Genomic DNA, 17,399 nt, shown 5'->3' with positions numbered 1-17,399 from the left:
CCCGCCCCGCCGCCAGGACTACACTTCCCAGCGTGCCCCGCGGCGCAGAGAGCGAGGGGCGGGGCGGCCGCCGTAAGGAGCCGGCCGCCCCCGCAGCTCCGAGCCGTTGGTTCCGAGGTGCGCGGCGGGCGATGGGGCTCCGTGCCGGCATCCCCCCGCTCCTGGCCGCCACCTTCCTCCTCCTCATCCTCCTCCAGCTTCGCTGTGCCTCCTCCGCTGCCTTGCCCGGCCGCCAGAGCGAGCCCAACGAGAGGCCCATCGTCGGTAAGGGGCGTTAGGGGGTGGGGGGTTCGCACAACCTCTGTACTTGCAGAGACTCCTACAAAACTGACGTGAAACCCTGTGGTTTGCTCCGAGGTGTGAAAGGTATCTCACAAGGTAGGCTGGATTGCACGAACTCTAAACGGTTGTCTTTCTTACTGAGATCTGTCCGCAGTGAAGCTCTTATAAATAACGTTGCACCATGTGTACAGTGTTCCAGTCTTAAATTGTAGGTAACTTACTTAAGATAAGTCGTAGTACTTCCCTGAAACAGGGAAGTCAGAGAAAACATGCTCATCTGACACCCTGTGGCTAGGCATCGCGATTGATACCCCATTGCCCCAGTGTTCATAGTTCTTCCAGGCAATAAAGGCGTCAATCATTGTAACGTGGATCGTCAAAAACTGGACTCTGGCTTTTCTTTCAGCGCATGACATTTGTGTGAAATGTTCTGTGTAATGCTGGTTTTCTTTCTTGGACCTTTCAGGGGTACTGGCACAGGAATGCCACTTCCAGAAGTTCCAGAAATATGGAAGTTCGTATATTGCAGCTTCTTACGTTAAGTTTTTAGAGTCTGCTGGTGCCCGAGTTGTGCCACTAAGGTAGGTTTTTATATCCTTGCAAATGGTTAATAATGCTGTGACATAAGGGTATTAGAGGTGCAGAAGGCAGTTTTGCTGATTTTTTGAGTGCTAAGTGTTCATCAAAGACCATTTCAAGATGCCGTAATTTACAAGCTATTTTAGAAAGCAGAATACAAGTAGACTGGAACATATATTTTTAAATTTTCTTACAAAAATGCATTAAATCTTTTATTTTTTTTTTAATCTGTAAAATTACTAGTTGACGTTAGTGTTTTTTCCAAGTTAGCTATGTTCAGTCTAATGTATTTTGCCCTAAAAATACACATCTCTAGATAGATAGAGACTATCTTTTGACACAGTCTGTAGTCCTAGAATTCGACTAATGGAGGAAGACTATCAGTAGTCCTTGAAGAAATCTAAATCCAGTTTGGCTCCAAGTATGGGTCACTAACACCACGTGTATTATTTTGGTTGCTGTGTAAAAAGTAGCAGCGTAAGTAAAAGAAGTGACAATATTTCATATCTAACAGTTAACTATAAAGTAGTAAATGTGCTATTGTCCGATGTTAAAATGATAATTATCCAAAGTCAAAGGTAATACTAATGAAACCACAAAAAAAAAAGTAAAAAAAAAAATAGGATGTATCCACACAGTCCAATAAAGGCACCAGTGAAGTGCCTGAATTATAAGCCAATTATAAGCCAATGTTCCTCATGTAGCTGGTGAAAGTTTCAGAATGGTTGCTGACCAAAAGCTATATGGATAACACATGGAACGGAGGCTTCCAATTCTTTCAACAAAGTTAGATGCAGTAAAGCTGGGCACTTTGAATATACCCGGTGTACCAGTTCGGCATGAGTGTAGCCATCATACTGTTTTGCTGATGTTTTACTTGTGCTGAGGTTGTTCTCACCTTTCTATTTCTCAGCTTTACCATAGCTGAAGAATGGGTGTGACTAACTGTTTGCAGTTCTTGGATCAATCCGAAACAGGAGTTGCCAGTCTGCAGGAAATAATGGCTACACCACTTATGTAAATGTTAAATTTAACGAGTGGTTGTGAAGGGGTCTCAGACTACCTAATTCTGAACTGTACTTGACAGGGCCCTATTCTTAGTTGTGTAGATTCTCAATCTCTACTGAGCTTTTTCATGTGAAATGTTTTGTTTGAAATGGGTCTATTTTATTCTAAATGTTTAAAACATGCTTTCTCTGTATTTTCTATGCCTCTTGTTTCAGTTCAATAACTATATTTTTGTGATTTAATATGTATATTTCATGTGTTCTATAACTATTTTTTGGTGTTACAGATTAAATCTTACAGATGAAGAGTATGATAAAATATTCCACTCTATTAATGGGTAAGTTTAGAGCCCGGCTTTCTGTTGAAATACATGATAATTCTTGTTTTGAAATCTGACATATCCTCAAGGATGCCATCTTCTACTCTTTAGAAAGGCTGTGCTGAGCGTTGCACACATGTAAATCTGTTCTAAGATGGAGTACTGTTTCATCCCATATAGGTCTGCTGCATTTCGTTCCTTTTGGAGCATGTCAGATAATCTGCAACAATGTCAGAGTTCGTTTTAGCACTCTGCCGTGCTTGTCTGCGAGTATGCAAAAGTGGCATGATAGAGGTTAACAACAGGTTTATACTTTACAAGTGAAGTAGGTCACTTCCTCTTTGTTATATTTTTTTTTTCCTTACCCTCATATGAGTGATCACCTTAATTTTGAAATGTAATAGCGTTTGCTGGGTGTGTCATCACTCTTAGTTTTCCATTCCCATCCTCTCCATATTTCCTCTATTGTGAAAGCTTCTGATTTCCAATCTTCTTTACCCTTTCTCTTTGGGTTCCTTCTCTCCTGCTTCTCTAATGGTCCATCTTTCCTGGTGTGATTCTGTGGCTTAGATCTCTGTTAGACAAATGTATTCTAACTTGTCAGCTGACCTACGGCAACTGTCCACCCAAGTGTTTCTCCTGCATTTTTAAACGTCAGATAATGTGATCTAGTTCAACACCCATTTAATTGTGGACAAACCTTTTAGGTTTGCCTTAAGCTAACAGTGCATTTCAGAAGAGTTAAATCAGCTGGTGCTACACTTCAGTAGCCTGATTGTGTGTGATCCGCTAGCATGTGATTGGGCTACTTGTAGTCATGAGATGAACATCTTAAACCATGAATATTTTCATTAAGCTTATGCATATAACAGAATGTTAATCAATGTGAGTATAACCTGCATGTTTAGATTTGTGGCTGTCTGGGGAGATCAGTCTTTTTCAGCACACCCTATACATTAAGATACAGGTCTTTACAGTGTTATGGTGAAAACAAGTGTGTAACAGCTATGCTTTCTCCCCTGTGTCTTCTCATAGTAATTTCATCCCTTTTTTGTGACTGTCACCTTCCTTCATTGCCAGAAGGACTCTAACCTATGGAATTTCCTCTTTTTATTACCTCCCCACCTCCATCAACGCAGGATAGGGTATTAAGCAAATAGTTACCATTCCTTTATCCTTCTGTCTTTGCAGTGCCTGGCAGTTGGGTCTGTGCTATGTAGGTGGGCAAGGATGTTCTATGTTTCCTCTTGTTGCCCTCCACTGTCACCTAATGGCTTCCACAATACAGTTGTCTATAACAAGTAAGAGAAAAGGACTCAGTACTATGGAAACTTATAATAAAAAAGAGATGAATCAATCTTCCATGTTGTAAAATCTTAGTTTGAGGTTCTTTGCAGTTGGAAATTATTTATTATTAAATGCCTTCTTATTAAGACCATGAAATTTATTATGTGGATTTAGACCATTATCACGCAGGTATAATTAATGGAGAGCTAGTCAGTACAGCCAGTGGAGTCTACAGGGCTATTCAACCTTCTAACCAGTTAGGTGCTGTCTATCAAAAAAAAAAAAAAATGTGTTTGAGTCACCGCTGACTTTTCTGACTAGATCCCTGCTGTCCCTAATTGAAGGCTAGATATCTATCTATAGGCTTCTGAAATCTGGGTGTCCTAATCCAGACCTGAATCCTACCCCTAAAACCACTGTCAGACCCACTGTCAGACCTTTCTCTGTGTATGCTGTACAGGTTTTAGTTCGATGACCATCATTCATTGTTGCTAATCAGATTCTTGGATGTTCTCTTTCAGGGTACTGTTTCCAGGGGGTGGCGTGGATCTTAAGACTTCAGAATATTCCAGGGTTGCTAAGATATTTTACCGCAAGGCATTAGAGGTAATTACTAAGGAACAGTCTGTTCTTGTTACTGTCGCTGCTCAGAGATCAAAATGACAGGGAGGCTCATGTTCTCAGTTTCCCACTGGCATACAGTGTGTTAACTGTAAGCCCAATAATAAGTGGCTTATTGCTAGCTTCTGCTTAAAAAATCGTTTCCTAGCTTAAGATTCAGACACCTGATACCCTTTCCTATTATGTGTTGTATCACTGTGTTAAATTCCAATTTCTTGGGGTGGGTACAGCAGCTTTATTGCTGTTTGGAACCTGCAATAAAATAACAATAATGTCTTCCAAAAGCCCAGAGTGTTCAGTGGCATTAAATGTTGAACAAAGTTATAAGAATTTAAAGATAATTACATTTATGTGCACCTAACGTTGAGATTTTGAAGGAATTCTAGAGAGACTCTGAAAAAATCAAATTTACAGTAATATAACATTAAGGCTTCCCTTAACATATATGCTACAGCTAGTGAAACACCTTTGTTCTTACTTACCTGTAAGTAGACTTAAATACATATTTGCAAGTGCATATGAAAGATCTGCATAAAAGTTTTTATTTATTTATTTATTTATAGATATTTTGAAGTAAAATTTTATCTTGTAAGTGCATCATGGAAAGGAATGGAGATTGATTGAGCTTTATACTCAACCTCTATGATTTCTGAAGGATCTTCTGTATTCAGGTTGAATTAAAAAAAATGTAAATCTTCTTCCCTTTTTCTTCTTTACTGGCTTTTTTATTTTCAGCTGATGTTGATCACAATTGTCACAGAAGTCATAGTTCAGAAAACTTTGCCCACTTCTACAGCCAGCTGAGAGTAGCGTTCAAACTACTAGCACAGTAGGAGGCATTCATTGGCAGTGAGAAGCTCCTTTCTGCTCTGGTTGCTGACTTTTCTCCAGCACGCAAGGAAAGTGAAAAGAATAGGAAGTTCTGTTCAGTCTTCTTTCTGTAAATCTTCAGTAGTTTTTATTTTGTTGATTTTTATTTTGAAGGCTAATGATAAAGGAGATTATTTCCCAATATGGGGGACATGCCTTGGACACGAAGAGCTGACATATCTCACAAGCAACAAAGTTTTACTTGTTAATACCAAGACAACTGGTTTGGCACTCCCTCTGAATTTTACCTCAGGTGAGAAATTCCATTACTTCTCAGCAAACTCAGACATGAGAGGTGTTGTGGTTTTGTTTGTAATAAACAGACAAGGCTGAATATTTGGGAGGCTTCTGATGATTGTCTTAAGTGCTTTCTTAATACGTTGCTGTGATTCTTTATAAAGGCAGTGCAACTCTATGACTTCTAAGGAAGGGATGTGAGCGCAAACTACTTGAAACCAGCAGCAATCAGCAAGAAACAGAGTTGTGGCTCCATGAGTCATTTGATCATTTGGACCTACAAAAATAATGTGGGCTTAGGTCCCTTTTTGTTACTGAGCTGGACAAAATTCACAGTCCCAAAACCTATCAGACTTGGAGAGCACGTGCATTCACATTTCTCAGTTTGCATCTTTTCCTAATGGTGAACATTTGCATTGCTGTCTCACTTGAACAGAATTGAAATTGGAGAAAATCCTGAAGGTGTAGACTTGTGCCACTCAGCAACAGTGGTCAAATGTTGCCTCTTGTTATACTTCATGTGACTTTATCCTTTTGTGAGTAATCCATGTGTGGACCATGTAGTATTCACGAATTCTAGCAATTGTGGCCACTGTGAACAGAAAGGTGACTGAACTGAGTGGCAAAGAATTGCCAAGAACTGCAATTGCAGTGTATTCTTAAATCAGGAAGTTATACCACAGAAACAAAAAAGGTTGCTTTAATGTAGTGTTTTATTAAATAAGTCTCCTTCTATTCAGTAATAGACAATCTGTTAGCAGTTTGAGTAATGGACAGTATCTTTTTTTTCTTTCTCTTTGTGACAGCTGCAAAAGACAGTAGGTTGTTCAAGAATCTTCCTAAGGATTTATTACGTGCGCTTGCTAATGAGCCGTTGACATCAAACTTTCATAGATGGAGCCTCTCCATGGAGGTATTTAATCATTTTATTTCATTAACACAAATGTATTCTCTCTGTTAAAACTAGAAATAAATAAACAGATAACACACCTTTTATTTTTTTTTCCTCCTTATTGCAGAATTTCACAAAGAACGAAAAGCTTCATAAATTCTACAATGTTCTGACCACTAACACTGATGGTAAAGTGGAATATATATCTACCATGGAAGGTAGGAGAATAAATTTATTTTGTAATCCATGACTGTAAAGTTCTTCAGATGTGTCAGTTTATGCTAATTTGTAGAGCAAGCTTACTATTAGAATACCAGGGTGAGTGCTGGCCCTGTATGTGGTGGCTGTGAGGAGCACACAGTTTGCAGACAGAGCTTATCTTTTGAGTACATATCTTTGAGCCTAGCTACTTACTTCTCTCACCAACTGTTCCCTGTCCAGATATGCTGTTGCACTTCAGTGCTGGAATATTGCAGTGCTGTGATACGAAATGTACAGCACTCATCTTGTAGTAGTTTGACCCCTCCATAGTGCAGCGTGCCTCTGTATCTTGCTTGCTATCTGCCTCTCTATGCATGTGTTCCTGTGTTGTGTTCCAGCTTTATTATCTGTTTGTTGTATGAGGAGAACAATTCATGGTACTGAGATATAACAGCAATATCTGTCATTACTTTGACAGTAATACTGGTAATTGTTCTCCTCCAAAAACCTTTTGCGCTGGGATGTGTATGTTTTGCACTGCATTTGCTCAGCTCAAGAAACATGTTAGCTCATTAGAGAGTAGTTTATTTTGAATAGTGTACTACTAGCAGCTTTACAATAAGGCCAAGCTGTCAGCCTATGGAATTCTTCTGTATGGCATGCTGGCAGTCCTCCAGAAGAGGAGAATAGCAGTTTGATCAGAAGACCTAATTAGGCTAATAAAATATGTATCCTGTGCCTGCAAGCGGTTTATCACAGAGCAGTCATTTAGCTGCTGTGCTTCTATTCTTTTTTTATATGAAAGTTAAGGACTGTCTTCCCCTGGCACAGAGCCGATGGGAGCTGCCACTGGGCCTTCAAGGGGATCCTAAGACTTGGATCTGTTTTGACTTGCTCTCTAAGCTTTTGTGCAGTTGTTGATAAGTCAGCTATATTTGTAGCTTGTCCTTTGAGTTTATTTTGCAGTAAGAGTAAGTACATCACTCTTACGGCATAGATCTTGCTTTACATGCTTTGATGAAAAATGTGTTTGTTTGCAGCATACAAATACCCAATTTATAGTGTCCAGTGGCATCCGGAAAAAAGTCCTTTTGAATGGAAGAAATCAACAGGCATTACACATTCCTCGTCAGCTGTACGAGCTGCATATTACTTAGCTGACTTCTTCGTTAATGAAGGTAAAAGGTTTATTGTTTATAAGCATCAGTTTTTAGAGTGAAGAAGCTTCCAAGTACCTCTTGCTGCTTTCTGAGAAGTTTACACTACAAGCTTTATAGGCTTATAAAACACAAAGGGTACTAGAAGTAGAATGGTTTTATAAAGTGACATCAAAATGCCAGTCATTCACTCAGAAGTAGCCACTCTTCTCAGTAGACTGGGCTAAGACTGAAAGTCTTGTCTGTGCTGTGATTTTTCTACCATTTTGAATGGTCTCTGTAACATCTTATCCTTCCTTGCACAAAGACATTGAAATGGGAAAAAAAAATGCTCCATTCATATTTCCAGATACTTCCTCAGTTCTGAACTGAGTTACTGTTGTTGAAAGTATTTTCTAAGCAGAATACCAAGATTATAAATGCTGCTTGGGCTAAGTATTCAGATGTGTCGGGGGTGCAACATAGTGCCTATAGTGCCTAACTGCAGGACAGCATTTTGAGGAATTTTTTAAAATTTTACAGAGCTTCTAGTTTATTTCTTCATACACAAAGAAGTTGAAAATAACTAATATGTGAAATTTTCATAATTTATGATATATTTTTTTGTTCACTACAAGTGAGTGATCTGGAAATGCAGGAGTATTTGAAGCAATTGAACTTGCTTTATTCTTTTATCTGTATCTCCTAAACCATTCTGATGAAATAGCATTTTCAGATATTAAACTGACTATGCATAAAATTCTCAGCTGATTGACTGGGAATATAATGAACATAATCAATAGCCTAAGTGAACTTAGATTCCAGATTTCATTTCTCATCAAAAGAGTCACCAAATTGGAGAAAGTGAACAGTGATTTAAAGAAGTGAAATGTGTGCTGACCTGGTCAGTGAGAATGTAGAAATAAACTTGTACAAAGGACAACTTTTAAGGCTGTTTCCTTGCATTATATATAGTCCTACATTGCTTTGCAAAAAGATAACAAAATGTAAAATTCCATGCCGGTATCCATAAGCTTCATATTTTATGAATTTTAATAGTGTGCTTATGGGATAAATAGAGTAAATCATTTTTTTTAATGCTGTGTTCTAATATTGCACTACAGATCTTCTAGCTTTGTTTGCTACATTCTGTAGTATCTATCTACATACTGTGTTAGAGGCAGAAGTAAGCTTGCTCTAGCCAAGTAAATGCAGCAAAAATTATCCAAGTAAATGCAGCAAAATTCAGTGCCAACTTTTCTCGTAAGTCCTGCAGTGCATGTGAGTTTGTTCATACATGTATATGTACACACATAGTTGGCTTGTATGCAGTACCACACTGAAGCGTAACCAGCTTTTGGATGTGCTGAACTTTAATTCTAGCAGAGCAAACTGGCGTCAGCCAGCTGTATGTGTCTAGCCTCCACCTGATATATCAAACCAAAAGTTACTCTTAATTATCTCCCCTATCTGTGTACAGCTACTTCTAATATTTCATATCTTAATGTTGCGATGGGTAGTTGATATTTTTAGCTAGTATAAGGCAGGGTGTCTTCCTTAACTTTGAAAATAAACCTTGGGGCAAAAAAAATGTAAACTGTTTTCAGCTGACAAAAATACACTTCTCTATGATTTTTTAATAACTAAGCTATTCTTCTATTATCATTTTTATATTCACCTGTTAATTTTGTGTAGAGTTGCCAACATGACCAAATAGAGCAGGATTCATTTTTTACTGTCCTCACCAACACAGGCCATATTAGGCTGATACTCTGATAGGTTTCTTCCGATATTATGAGTACTGGTATCTTTGTTAGATACTGAAAGTACCTCATGAATAAATCTTTTTGTATAGTCTTGGTTTTAAATTAACAATTAATTTTCTCCCTCTTCAGTAATAAAATACTGTTGTAACCAGTGTTCTGAATCTGTATCTTCACAGTTCTCCATATATTAGTTACTGTGATTCTATTTGCTGTTATGCTACACAGAATAACTTTGCCAAGAAAGATAGTGTCAAGGCTGATAACAGTAACATGATCTGTACTTTTAAAATGTTTTACAGCACGGAAGAGCCTGCACCATTTCCCCAGTGAAGATGATGAAAGAAAAGAATTGATTTATAATTATACTCCAATTTATACAGGAACGTTTTCTTCATTTCAGCAAGTCTATTTTTTTTGATTGAGTGTCTTGTCAGAGGTGCAGCATTGCTATATATAAATGGAATTATTTGCCTGCATTGCATAATTAAGCTGATATAGTGCAGTGCATGTGACAGAAAGCCAGAACAGTTCTCTTTCTTTACAGTGACTTATCCTATGTTTCTTCTGCACTCCTGGACCACTAATCTGAAAATTTACATTCCGTACTATAATAGTTGTCTTGGATCATGCTTTAATGTGAACTACAGAAAAATGCATTTTTTTGTACAGGGAAGGCATCTTGATTGTGCTGATAAATTTGAACAATTTCAGGTTTAGTAACAGGAAAAATATTGTATTCTTATATTTCAAAACATGGGGGTTATCTCTGTAAAATGTTGTGGACTATGATAGTACTACAGATTTAAGGTATATTGCTTACTAAAGTGCTGTCCTCTTCAAATGATTTAGCAAACAAGACTTTGGATCTTGGGCCTGTCATAAATGTGTGTGTAACCAAGTTCTTGAAAGGGACTATTTGGTCATATGAAAAATTGTCCAAAATAGTAAGGAAGCACGATAGCGAGGAGACAGAAAAAGGATGTGTTATATCCTATTTGTGAAACTTTCCATTGTACATTCACTGTTGTTCAGAGAGTTTATACCTTGTGAGGTCTACATAGATATGAAGATGTAGTGTAAATTAGGCATTGCAAATTTCAGATAAAATAACTAAGTGTGGAGAGTGTAGTTATGTGCTGCTTTCCCTTTCTGTTCTTTTCAAATTCCATGTTATATGGAATCAGCAGACAGATGTGAGGTACCGACTTGTCTTTGTATGTAAAAGAATGTAAAATGAACTTTTGCTTTATATACTCTAACTTTTCCTGTAGTTACTTAGTAGAATTTTCACTTTTAATCTGAGGTAGTTTTCCATGGACTCGGTGGAGACAGTTTCTTTCTGTCTCGTTGGATACTTAGTACATCTGGAATTCAGTAAAAGGATGAATGTGTATAAGAAACCTACTAATATTGACATAATGTGATAATAGCAGTTGCATTCAGTATAGTGCAATATTTTCTTGGTGTTTGATTTTTTTCTTTGCTACATGGTTAGTTTAAATTTTGTTCAGTGGTTTTGTTTAGCATTCAGAAATTTACCAAGATGAGACAATCAGCTATAACTCTTTATTGCACAGCTTCCAAATCCTGTTAATATCAGTGGGGATTTGGAGTTCATGAAAAATTCAGGTTCATACCTCAACTCCGTATTGTAGTACGTTACACTCTCAAGTACCGCTTGAGACTCAGGTACACTTCTCAGGTTTTTCAGGTAAAGGGCACTCTAACTTATGCTTTATAATGAAACAATTTCATAAGACAGAGTAAATGTGAAATGTATTAATTAAAATAGTAGTCACAGTTAATGTTTCCTTATACTAGAAAGACACTGCTGGGCAACCACAAGCTTAAACATGTGATATTGTGGATTTCTGCGCTTGTCAGATCAGCCAAATTCAGTAAATCTCTTTTTCATATGGGTGATTTTTATCATGTTAACTATATCATCTGATTCCTGAACAGAACCAGTGTAAAGAGATAATCATGCTCTACAGTTGCATATAAGTACAGCGGCTAATCATAGACTCTTAGAATGGTGTGGGCTGGAAGAAGCCTTCAAGATCATCTAGTTCCACCTGCACTGCCACAGGCAGGGATGCCACACACTAGCTCAGGTTGCCTGGAGCCTCATCCAACCTGGTCTAGCCTATCCAGCTAAGATACTCATGAAACAAGTCCAGCCACCAATTTCTTAGTCAGGTTGAGTTCTTTGGAATGCCTCTGAGAACTTGCCTAAGTAAGAAGGGCGGGATTTAGCCTTAAATACAGGGACCAACCTTAAAAGTGAAATGTCTGCTAACTGCAGTGGGAGTAATTTGTTCCTAAGTGTGCAACTTTAAGTAATATTGTGTGTAATATGATGAAAGAGAGCTGTATATTTATTATGAATTTGTATGTCTTTTCTTTATATCCTTTATCTTGTAAAGCTTTTTTGATGGTGGCAGTGATTTTTCTATGATACTTGAAATAAAATATATTCAAGCAGATGTGTATTCTTGTTCTTTTAGGTACCACAGATAAAGCATTAACATTGATTGACTTTTTTTTCCCCTCCATATGTGGCTGTTACCAAGGCAATGAATTTTTATGATTCTTGACTTCTGAACATTCTGTGACAGTCATAATTCAGGAGGCTACTCTAACCTGTGTCCACTTGGTGTGGTTTTGGGAACCATTTCTCTGTTGAGATGGTGAAAGTAAGGGTGCTCTCTATGTCAGCTTAGTCCAAGAAGGTATGCAGCCATTAATCTCTTTCCTTCTGCCTGTTGGCACTATTGCTAGAGTACACAGGATCAGAATGTTTGCCTGTTTACCTGCTAAATTTTTAGTCACTTCATTTTTGCAAAAGTGATGCTCTTATGCTGTATGTTGCCTCAATACAGTCACAAAGCTGATAGGCATGATGGCTAACTTTCAGTCCAGTGATTTGCACTTTTGTTTAGTGGTAACTGTATGATAGACTGGAGGCAAACAAGGGAAAGCTGAAATAGCTGGGTGTGCTACTGGTTTTGGGTGGAAAATGCAAGTGATTGAACTATGTTGAAGGTTATTGTCCATCAGAAGTAGATAAGGCACGGGTTTGTGGCACGGGTTTGTGTGATCCAAGACAGAGTTAAAAGCTTTTGATTTAGAGCATTCTCTAGAGGAAAAATCAGGAACAGGGCTGCCAGGGAAGGTGGCAGAACAGCTGGCATGATGGCCTTCTTAAGAGGAGCACTTCAGTAAGGAAAGCAGAACAGGTTCAGTGACAATAGCCTCGGTCAGCTGAAGTCTGAAGGCTGCCAGACAAGTCCTTAATGACACGGCAGGTCCAAGGTCAAGCCAGAAGGTGACACCAGCAAGATAGAGCCAGGATAAGTGAGTTCTGTAGCCAGGCACAGGCATGTCTACGGCACAGCTCAGGCAGGGCCCAGAGCCTGAGCTTAAATACACATAAATGCAACTGCTGAGCCAAGGCACAGAAGCTTTCTACAAGGCTGCTCACAGCTCCTTCTTCCACAGACTTTGCACAGCAATCTGATCCCAGGTGCGCAGTGTCATTGGGCATGGGCAACCTAACCCCTGTAAAAGTGAGAAGTGGTTGTAGAGCTGGTGGGTGCTCTCAGAGTCCTGAAACTCCAGAGCTGTAAGCCAAGTAACAGCTGTGTTCAGTGAAATGAGAGCCTCTGTCTGAGTATCTGGCATCTTCCGCCAAGTTCTCCTCCATTCAAAAGAAAGACACAAGCATTCAACAGAGGGTTTGAAATTGTTTTTAGGAACTTTCTGTAGACCTCTTCCCTGCTCTAAGTGATTTACAAGATTTACAATATGAGTTATAATTTCTGAAAAATTAAAAATGGTAGTTTTCAGGACTAATGCTGGAGAGAAGACTGGACATACTCTCATCTTATTCAGAGTATGGCTTATAAGCCTAATCATCTTGCTTACTGCTGTCTGGGGAAAGCATCCACTGATCAGTAAAGTAACCTCTAATATAATTTTGCAGATTATATTCAAACATTTTCAGAAAAGTTTGAAATGGTTTTCGCTTTGTAATATTTCTGTTTTACCACTAGATGGCCCACGTGAACTAGTAGTTCGATTTCTTACACGGGCGAGGTGGTCTGTCAAAAGTTCTAAGCGTCATGTTGAATAGGGTACTTATTGTATTGTAATATTTACACAGGGACTAGGGTGCGTATTGTATTGTGGTATCTACATATGTACCACGATTTTGTGCATGTGTAGGAAGATGGGGGGAGACAGAAGCCTGATGACATGACTGGCCTGATTGGCAAGGCAGGAGGAGAGAAAGAGAGGGTACGAGAGCATAGAATTATTTGAGCTGGGATTAAATCATAATTCCAGTGAACGTTTAAAACAGTTGAGCTTTAGCCGGAGGTGACTAGAATGAAATCCCAATTTTCAGGTGATGGTTCTTCCCCTACAGCTACAGAGTCTGTCTTGGTTCCTTTTTCTATGAATAAGAAATGAACTCATGCAAAACAGAAGAGCTTAGGCAGGAGTCTGTGGGAACCTGAGCTCAGAAAATCTTTGCCTGGGAGGTGGAAAAGACCATTTTGAATTCCTTCAGGTAAGGAAGACATTACAATGAAAAAACATTTTAAGGGGATCTACATACTGAATAAGAGAGTATGATGATCCTAACCCATAAGCTACTTTCTGGGCTAAAAACAAAACAATCAGAAAAACACAAATGAAACAAAACCCACAAACCACCACTGACCAGCTCTGTGAAATTCCCTACCAAGATCGTGAATCCAAAGCAGATTAGTGTCAGAGTACATAGCGGAGCCGGCCATGACCCTATTCCCACTTCAGCATGGACTAACTTGGTTCAGACTAATTTTTAACTGTTTTCAATTCATCATAAGAGCATCCTATTCATTGCTGTGGATGCCACTCAGCTAAAAGATATGGAAAGCTAGACTGTACTGTACTTCCGTGCACATTTCCCTAAAAATTAGGGATTTGTATTAGGGATGTGATTGATTTTTTTTCTTGAAACAGTGGAAGTCTTGAGAAAGCAGGAAAACCATCAATGGACAGTTACCTAGTTGTATCATCCCTGCATTGCCCTGTTCTGAGGCAAAGGTCCTGGGGGGAGAAAAATAGCATGTAGTCAGACAGCGGAGTGTACATGCCAACATATACTCAAGAATGTTTGTGGTAAGAGGGGATATGCAAAAAGATCTCACAGTCACTTCTATCATGGTAGTTAATTTCATTATTTAAATTTACCTTTTTTTCCTTTTTTTTTTTTTTTTTTTTCGTCTTTGCAGTTCACTTACATGTATCTGGTGGTGGTGCTAGCATAAAAGCTATGGAACTTGGCTAGTATTCAAATTCCATTAAGGTTCAAATTATTTTCATTTTGAGTGCTTACATGGATGACAGATTGACAGATACTGTGAGGTGATTGATTATCTTCTCTTGCTAACCTTGTGTCTTTCCCCAGGGCAGGTCTTTTTCCTACTCCAGTGCTTATTTATAGGGCAAATAGTGAAGAATAACTTCCCCAGGGCCACCTGTTGATCAGGATACTATTCCAGCTTTCATCACTTCCTCATAATGTTTACAACTATTTTGTGATGTAGACAGTATGTTTTAAGAGCTGACTTTCCCTATAAGTTCTTATATAACCAAAAATTTCCAAGAACCGTTCACCACAAAAATCCAAACCATCTAAAACCGGCTGTCACTATTTGAAAGAGCTCTTGAACATGGCAACATCTGAACTTAAGCTAACAAACTCACATTCCCTTCTTTGTGATTCACAGAAATGCAGCAAATGAACATCCCTTTCAACCAAGCTTTCTGAAATTGAAAAGCAAAAAGCAATCAGAACAAAAGGCTTAAATGAATAAATTCTAGGAATTGTGGCCTTACATAACCAATAGTACTTGGACCGAGTACTATTAACCTGGGAATATGTACATCCCAAGAACATTAGAAAGCTTCATTTGATGATCTATGCTGTAAGGTATTTCATAGTGTTTTCCCTGTTACAGCAGTCCAAAAGCTGATTTTATATATGTGTAACTTTTTACCATTTTCCTGAAGAGATCAACAACAACAGAAAACCTAAAATGGTAATTTTCTAGCTAGGAGCACATTAGGAAATTAGTTTCTCCCTATGGCATTCTTGAGGCAGCACTATAAGCAGGTTGTAATCGCCTTCTTCAGCCCTAGAGTTCAACTTCAGACTGGGAAAATTCAGCTTTATGTATCTGTATTTCACTGGGATTTACTCAGCAGCTCTGACCCTAGGTTAACCCCTAAGTGTCTGCTTTTTCAAAAGACATTGAGACTTATTCAGAGCAGAATTATTACAGGGGAGGCCAAGTACAATGAATAGTTTACAATTCCTGAGATTTTCCTGAGTCCCTGGCAGAATGAAAATACTGCAAAGAGTTTGGTCAGACCTCTTCTGGCGTTGGATGGGGTTAGTCCTTCCAATCCCTCTAGGCTTCATCACTAGCATTTATACTTTTGTACCACTGATGGAGTTCGGAATCATTTGCAGCCTCCAAAAGCAAAATCTAGCTGTGATATTTTGTACTTCCAAGGGAAAAGAGAGCAACCTGAAGAACCTCATTGCCTACTTTGCTTTAAAATAAGGAATTTGTATGAATTACTTCTCAAGAATATTTGCAAGAAGCATGTCAGCCTATCCATTCAACCACGAGTACCAGTAAACCTGGTTATGTTACACCCACACCAGCTTTGTTTCTTTGTTATGCCAACAAATTCAGAAAAAAATAATATATATTTCCTGTTAGAAGCTGGTTCACCCTTTATTCCTAGCCTCTCAAACTTTACTTCAGGTTTTTCATGCCTCACAGGGATGAGTTCAAACACATCCTCATAGTTTTTCCACTTGGGTTCTTGCAGCCCATGGTAGTTCACAGCTCCTCAGGCAGCGTAGTTACTGTACCCGCCAGTGAAGTCACTACTTCATCCACCAACAGCTACCATGGTCTTCCCAAATTAATCCCACTTAGAGAAAGAAATGCAAGATGCAGCGTTCCACTCCAGATGCTTGCAAACAAGAGTATTGGGTTTGTGAGCATGCTGAGTTCTCGAGCTAGCCCAGTAGCTCCCAGGCCAGTGGATGCGGTAGCTGGAGCCTGCTGGGGGAAAGGAAGCAGCAAGCAAGAGAGGCAGCAGCCTGTGCTGTCTGACGCTGCAACTCAAGCCATCCTAGTGTGTGCTGTGGTTAGGCAGCACTTGAACACAAATGCTGTTTGTGTCCTTTTAGTCTTAACTGTCAATACTCTTGCCCTCCTTTATTTGTTTGTAAGGCTTCCCTAAGAAACCCATTCAGAAACTAAAGAGAAGTTTCCTCTTTGTTTTCCACACCCGGGGGGCTGAGGCAAGTCAAATGAATGAATCTGGACCAATTTCCAACTGTTTTAACCAAAAGAGAAGAGAAACTTGCACTGTGTGTGTACTGTGGCTTTTAGCCACACCTTAGGGCAGCAAGTGAGAAATAATTATGGTACAGATGAAAGTATATCTTTGTACATTGATTTAATTTGAAAAGAAGCTGAATTGTATCACATCAGTGTAGGGAACACCAAACCAGATAATAACACCTGCTTGAACAGCAGGGAATCTTTTGCATCCCCAGATTTCTCACTGGAGCATTTTGACAAGGGAGTCCAGGCTACTTTATAAACTGTTCTTTTAGAAACTGCTTCTGTGAAGGCTCAGTGTAGATAGTGATGGTCACATGAGAAACTCCCTCCTTGCCCCAGTCAAAATCCTGGACCAACCCAAGTTCAGATTCAGCGATGCTTTGTTCTGCTGTTTGGTTGCCTGTGTCAGGCAGACCACAGGATTACATGGGTGAAAAATACAAATGACAAGTTATGTGGCAGATTAGGCTTGACACTTCATGGGTTTCACAAATCACACCTCATCTGTCACGTCTCACTCACACTTAAACAGCTTAGGAGAGTTTCACCTTCCCAAAAGCAGAGTAAGCCCAACAGGCTTGTATTTGACAGTGCCATGTCTGAGTGCAGACGGGTGCACAAAATATGTGTCATTCATTACGAATGACATAAAGGATTTAACCTGATATTAAGAAAGGTCATGAGGTGTCAAATAATGTTCTGTCTTCCTGCATTTTCCATGAGAGATAAAATTAATACCCATACAGCACAATGAAATGATTTCAAGTCAGAAATTTTATC

At 39.0% G+C, this 17,399-nt stretch overlaps 1 protein-coding gene and 1 long non-coding RNA gene across 2 annotated transcripts; one reads left to right on the top strand and one right to left on the bottom strand.

Annotated features, from left to right (window-relative positions):
- The first annotated feature begins 41 nt into the window (after window positions 1-41).
- Window positions 42-11,682, top strand: GGH (gamma-glutamyl hydrolase). Its single transcript, XM_035318543.1, has 9 exons — window positions 42-264; window positions 749-863; window positions 2,156-2,206; window positions 3,997-4,081; window positions 5,081-5,219; window positions 6,010-6,116; window positions 6,223-6,313; window positions 7,337-7,474; window positions 9,498-11,682. The coding sequence occupies exons 1-9, from the start codon at window positions 132-134 to the stop codon at window positions 9,614-9,616; spliced, it is 978 nt and encodes a 325-aa protein (XP_035174434.1). The 5' UTR covers window positions 42-131; the 3' UTR covers window positions 9,617-11,682.
- LOC118162417 lies at window positions 11,112-15,987 on the bottom strand. The gene is made up of 2 exons (XR_004748441.1): window positions 15,837-15,987; window positions 11,112-15,378 (listed from the first exon to the last, which is right to left on the bottom strand). It is a non-coding gene; the product is annotated as an uncharacterized LOC118162417 (long non-coding RNA).
- Window positions 15,988-17,399: the final 1,412 nt, after the last annotated feature.

This window comes from Oxyura jamaicensis, chromosome 2 (assembly GCF_011077185.1).
Source record: "Oxyura jamaicensis isolate SHBP4307 breed ruddy duck chromosome 2, BPBGC_Ojam_1.0, whole genome shotgun sequence".
In the NCBI taxonomy this organism is placed as follows: domain Eukaryota; kingdom Metazoa; phylum Chordata; class Aves; order Anseriformes; family Anatidae; genus Oxyura; species Oxyura jamaicensis.
Note: the sequence above shows the minus strand (reverse complement) of the source record. Positions and strands in the feature narration are given on the sequence as shown.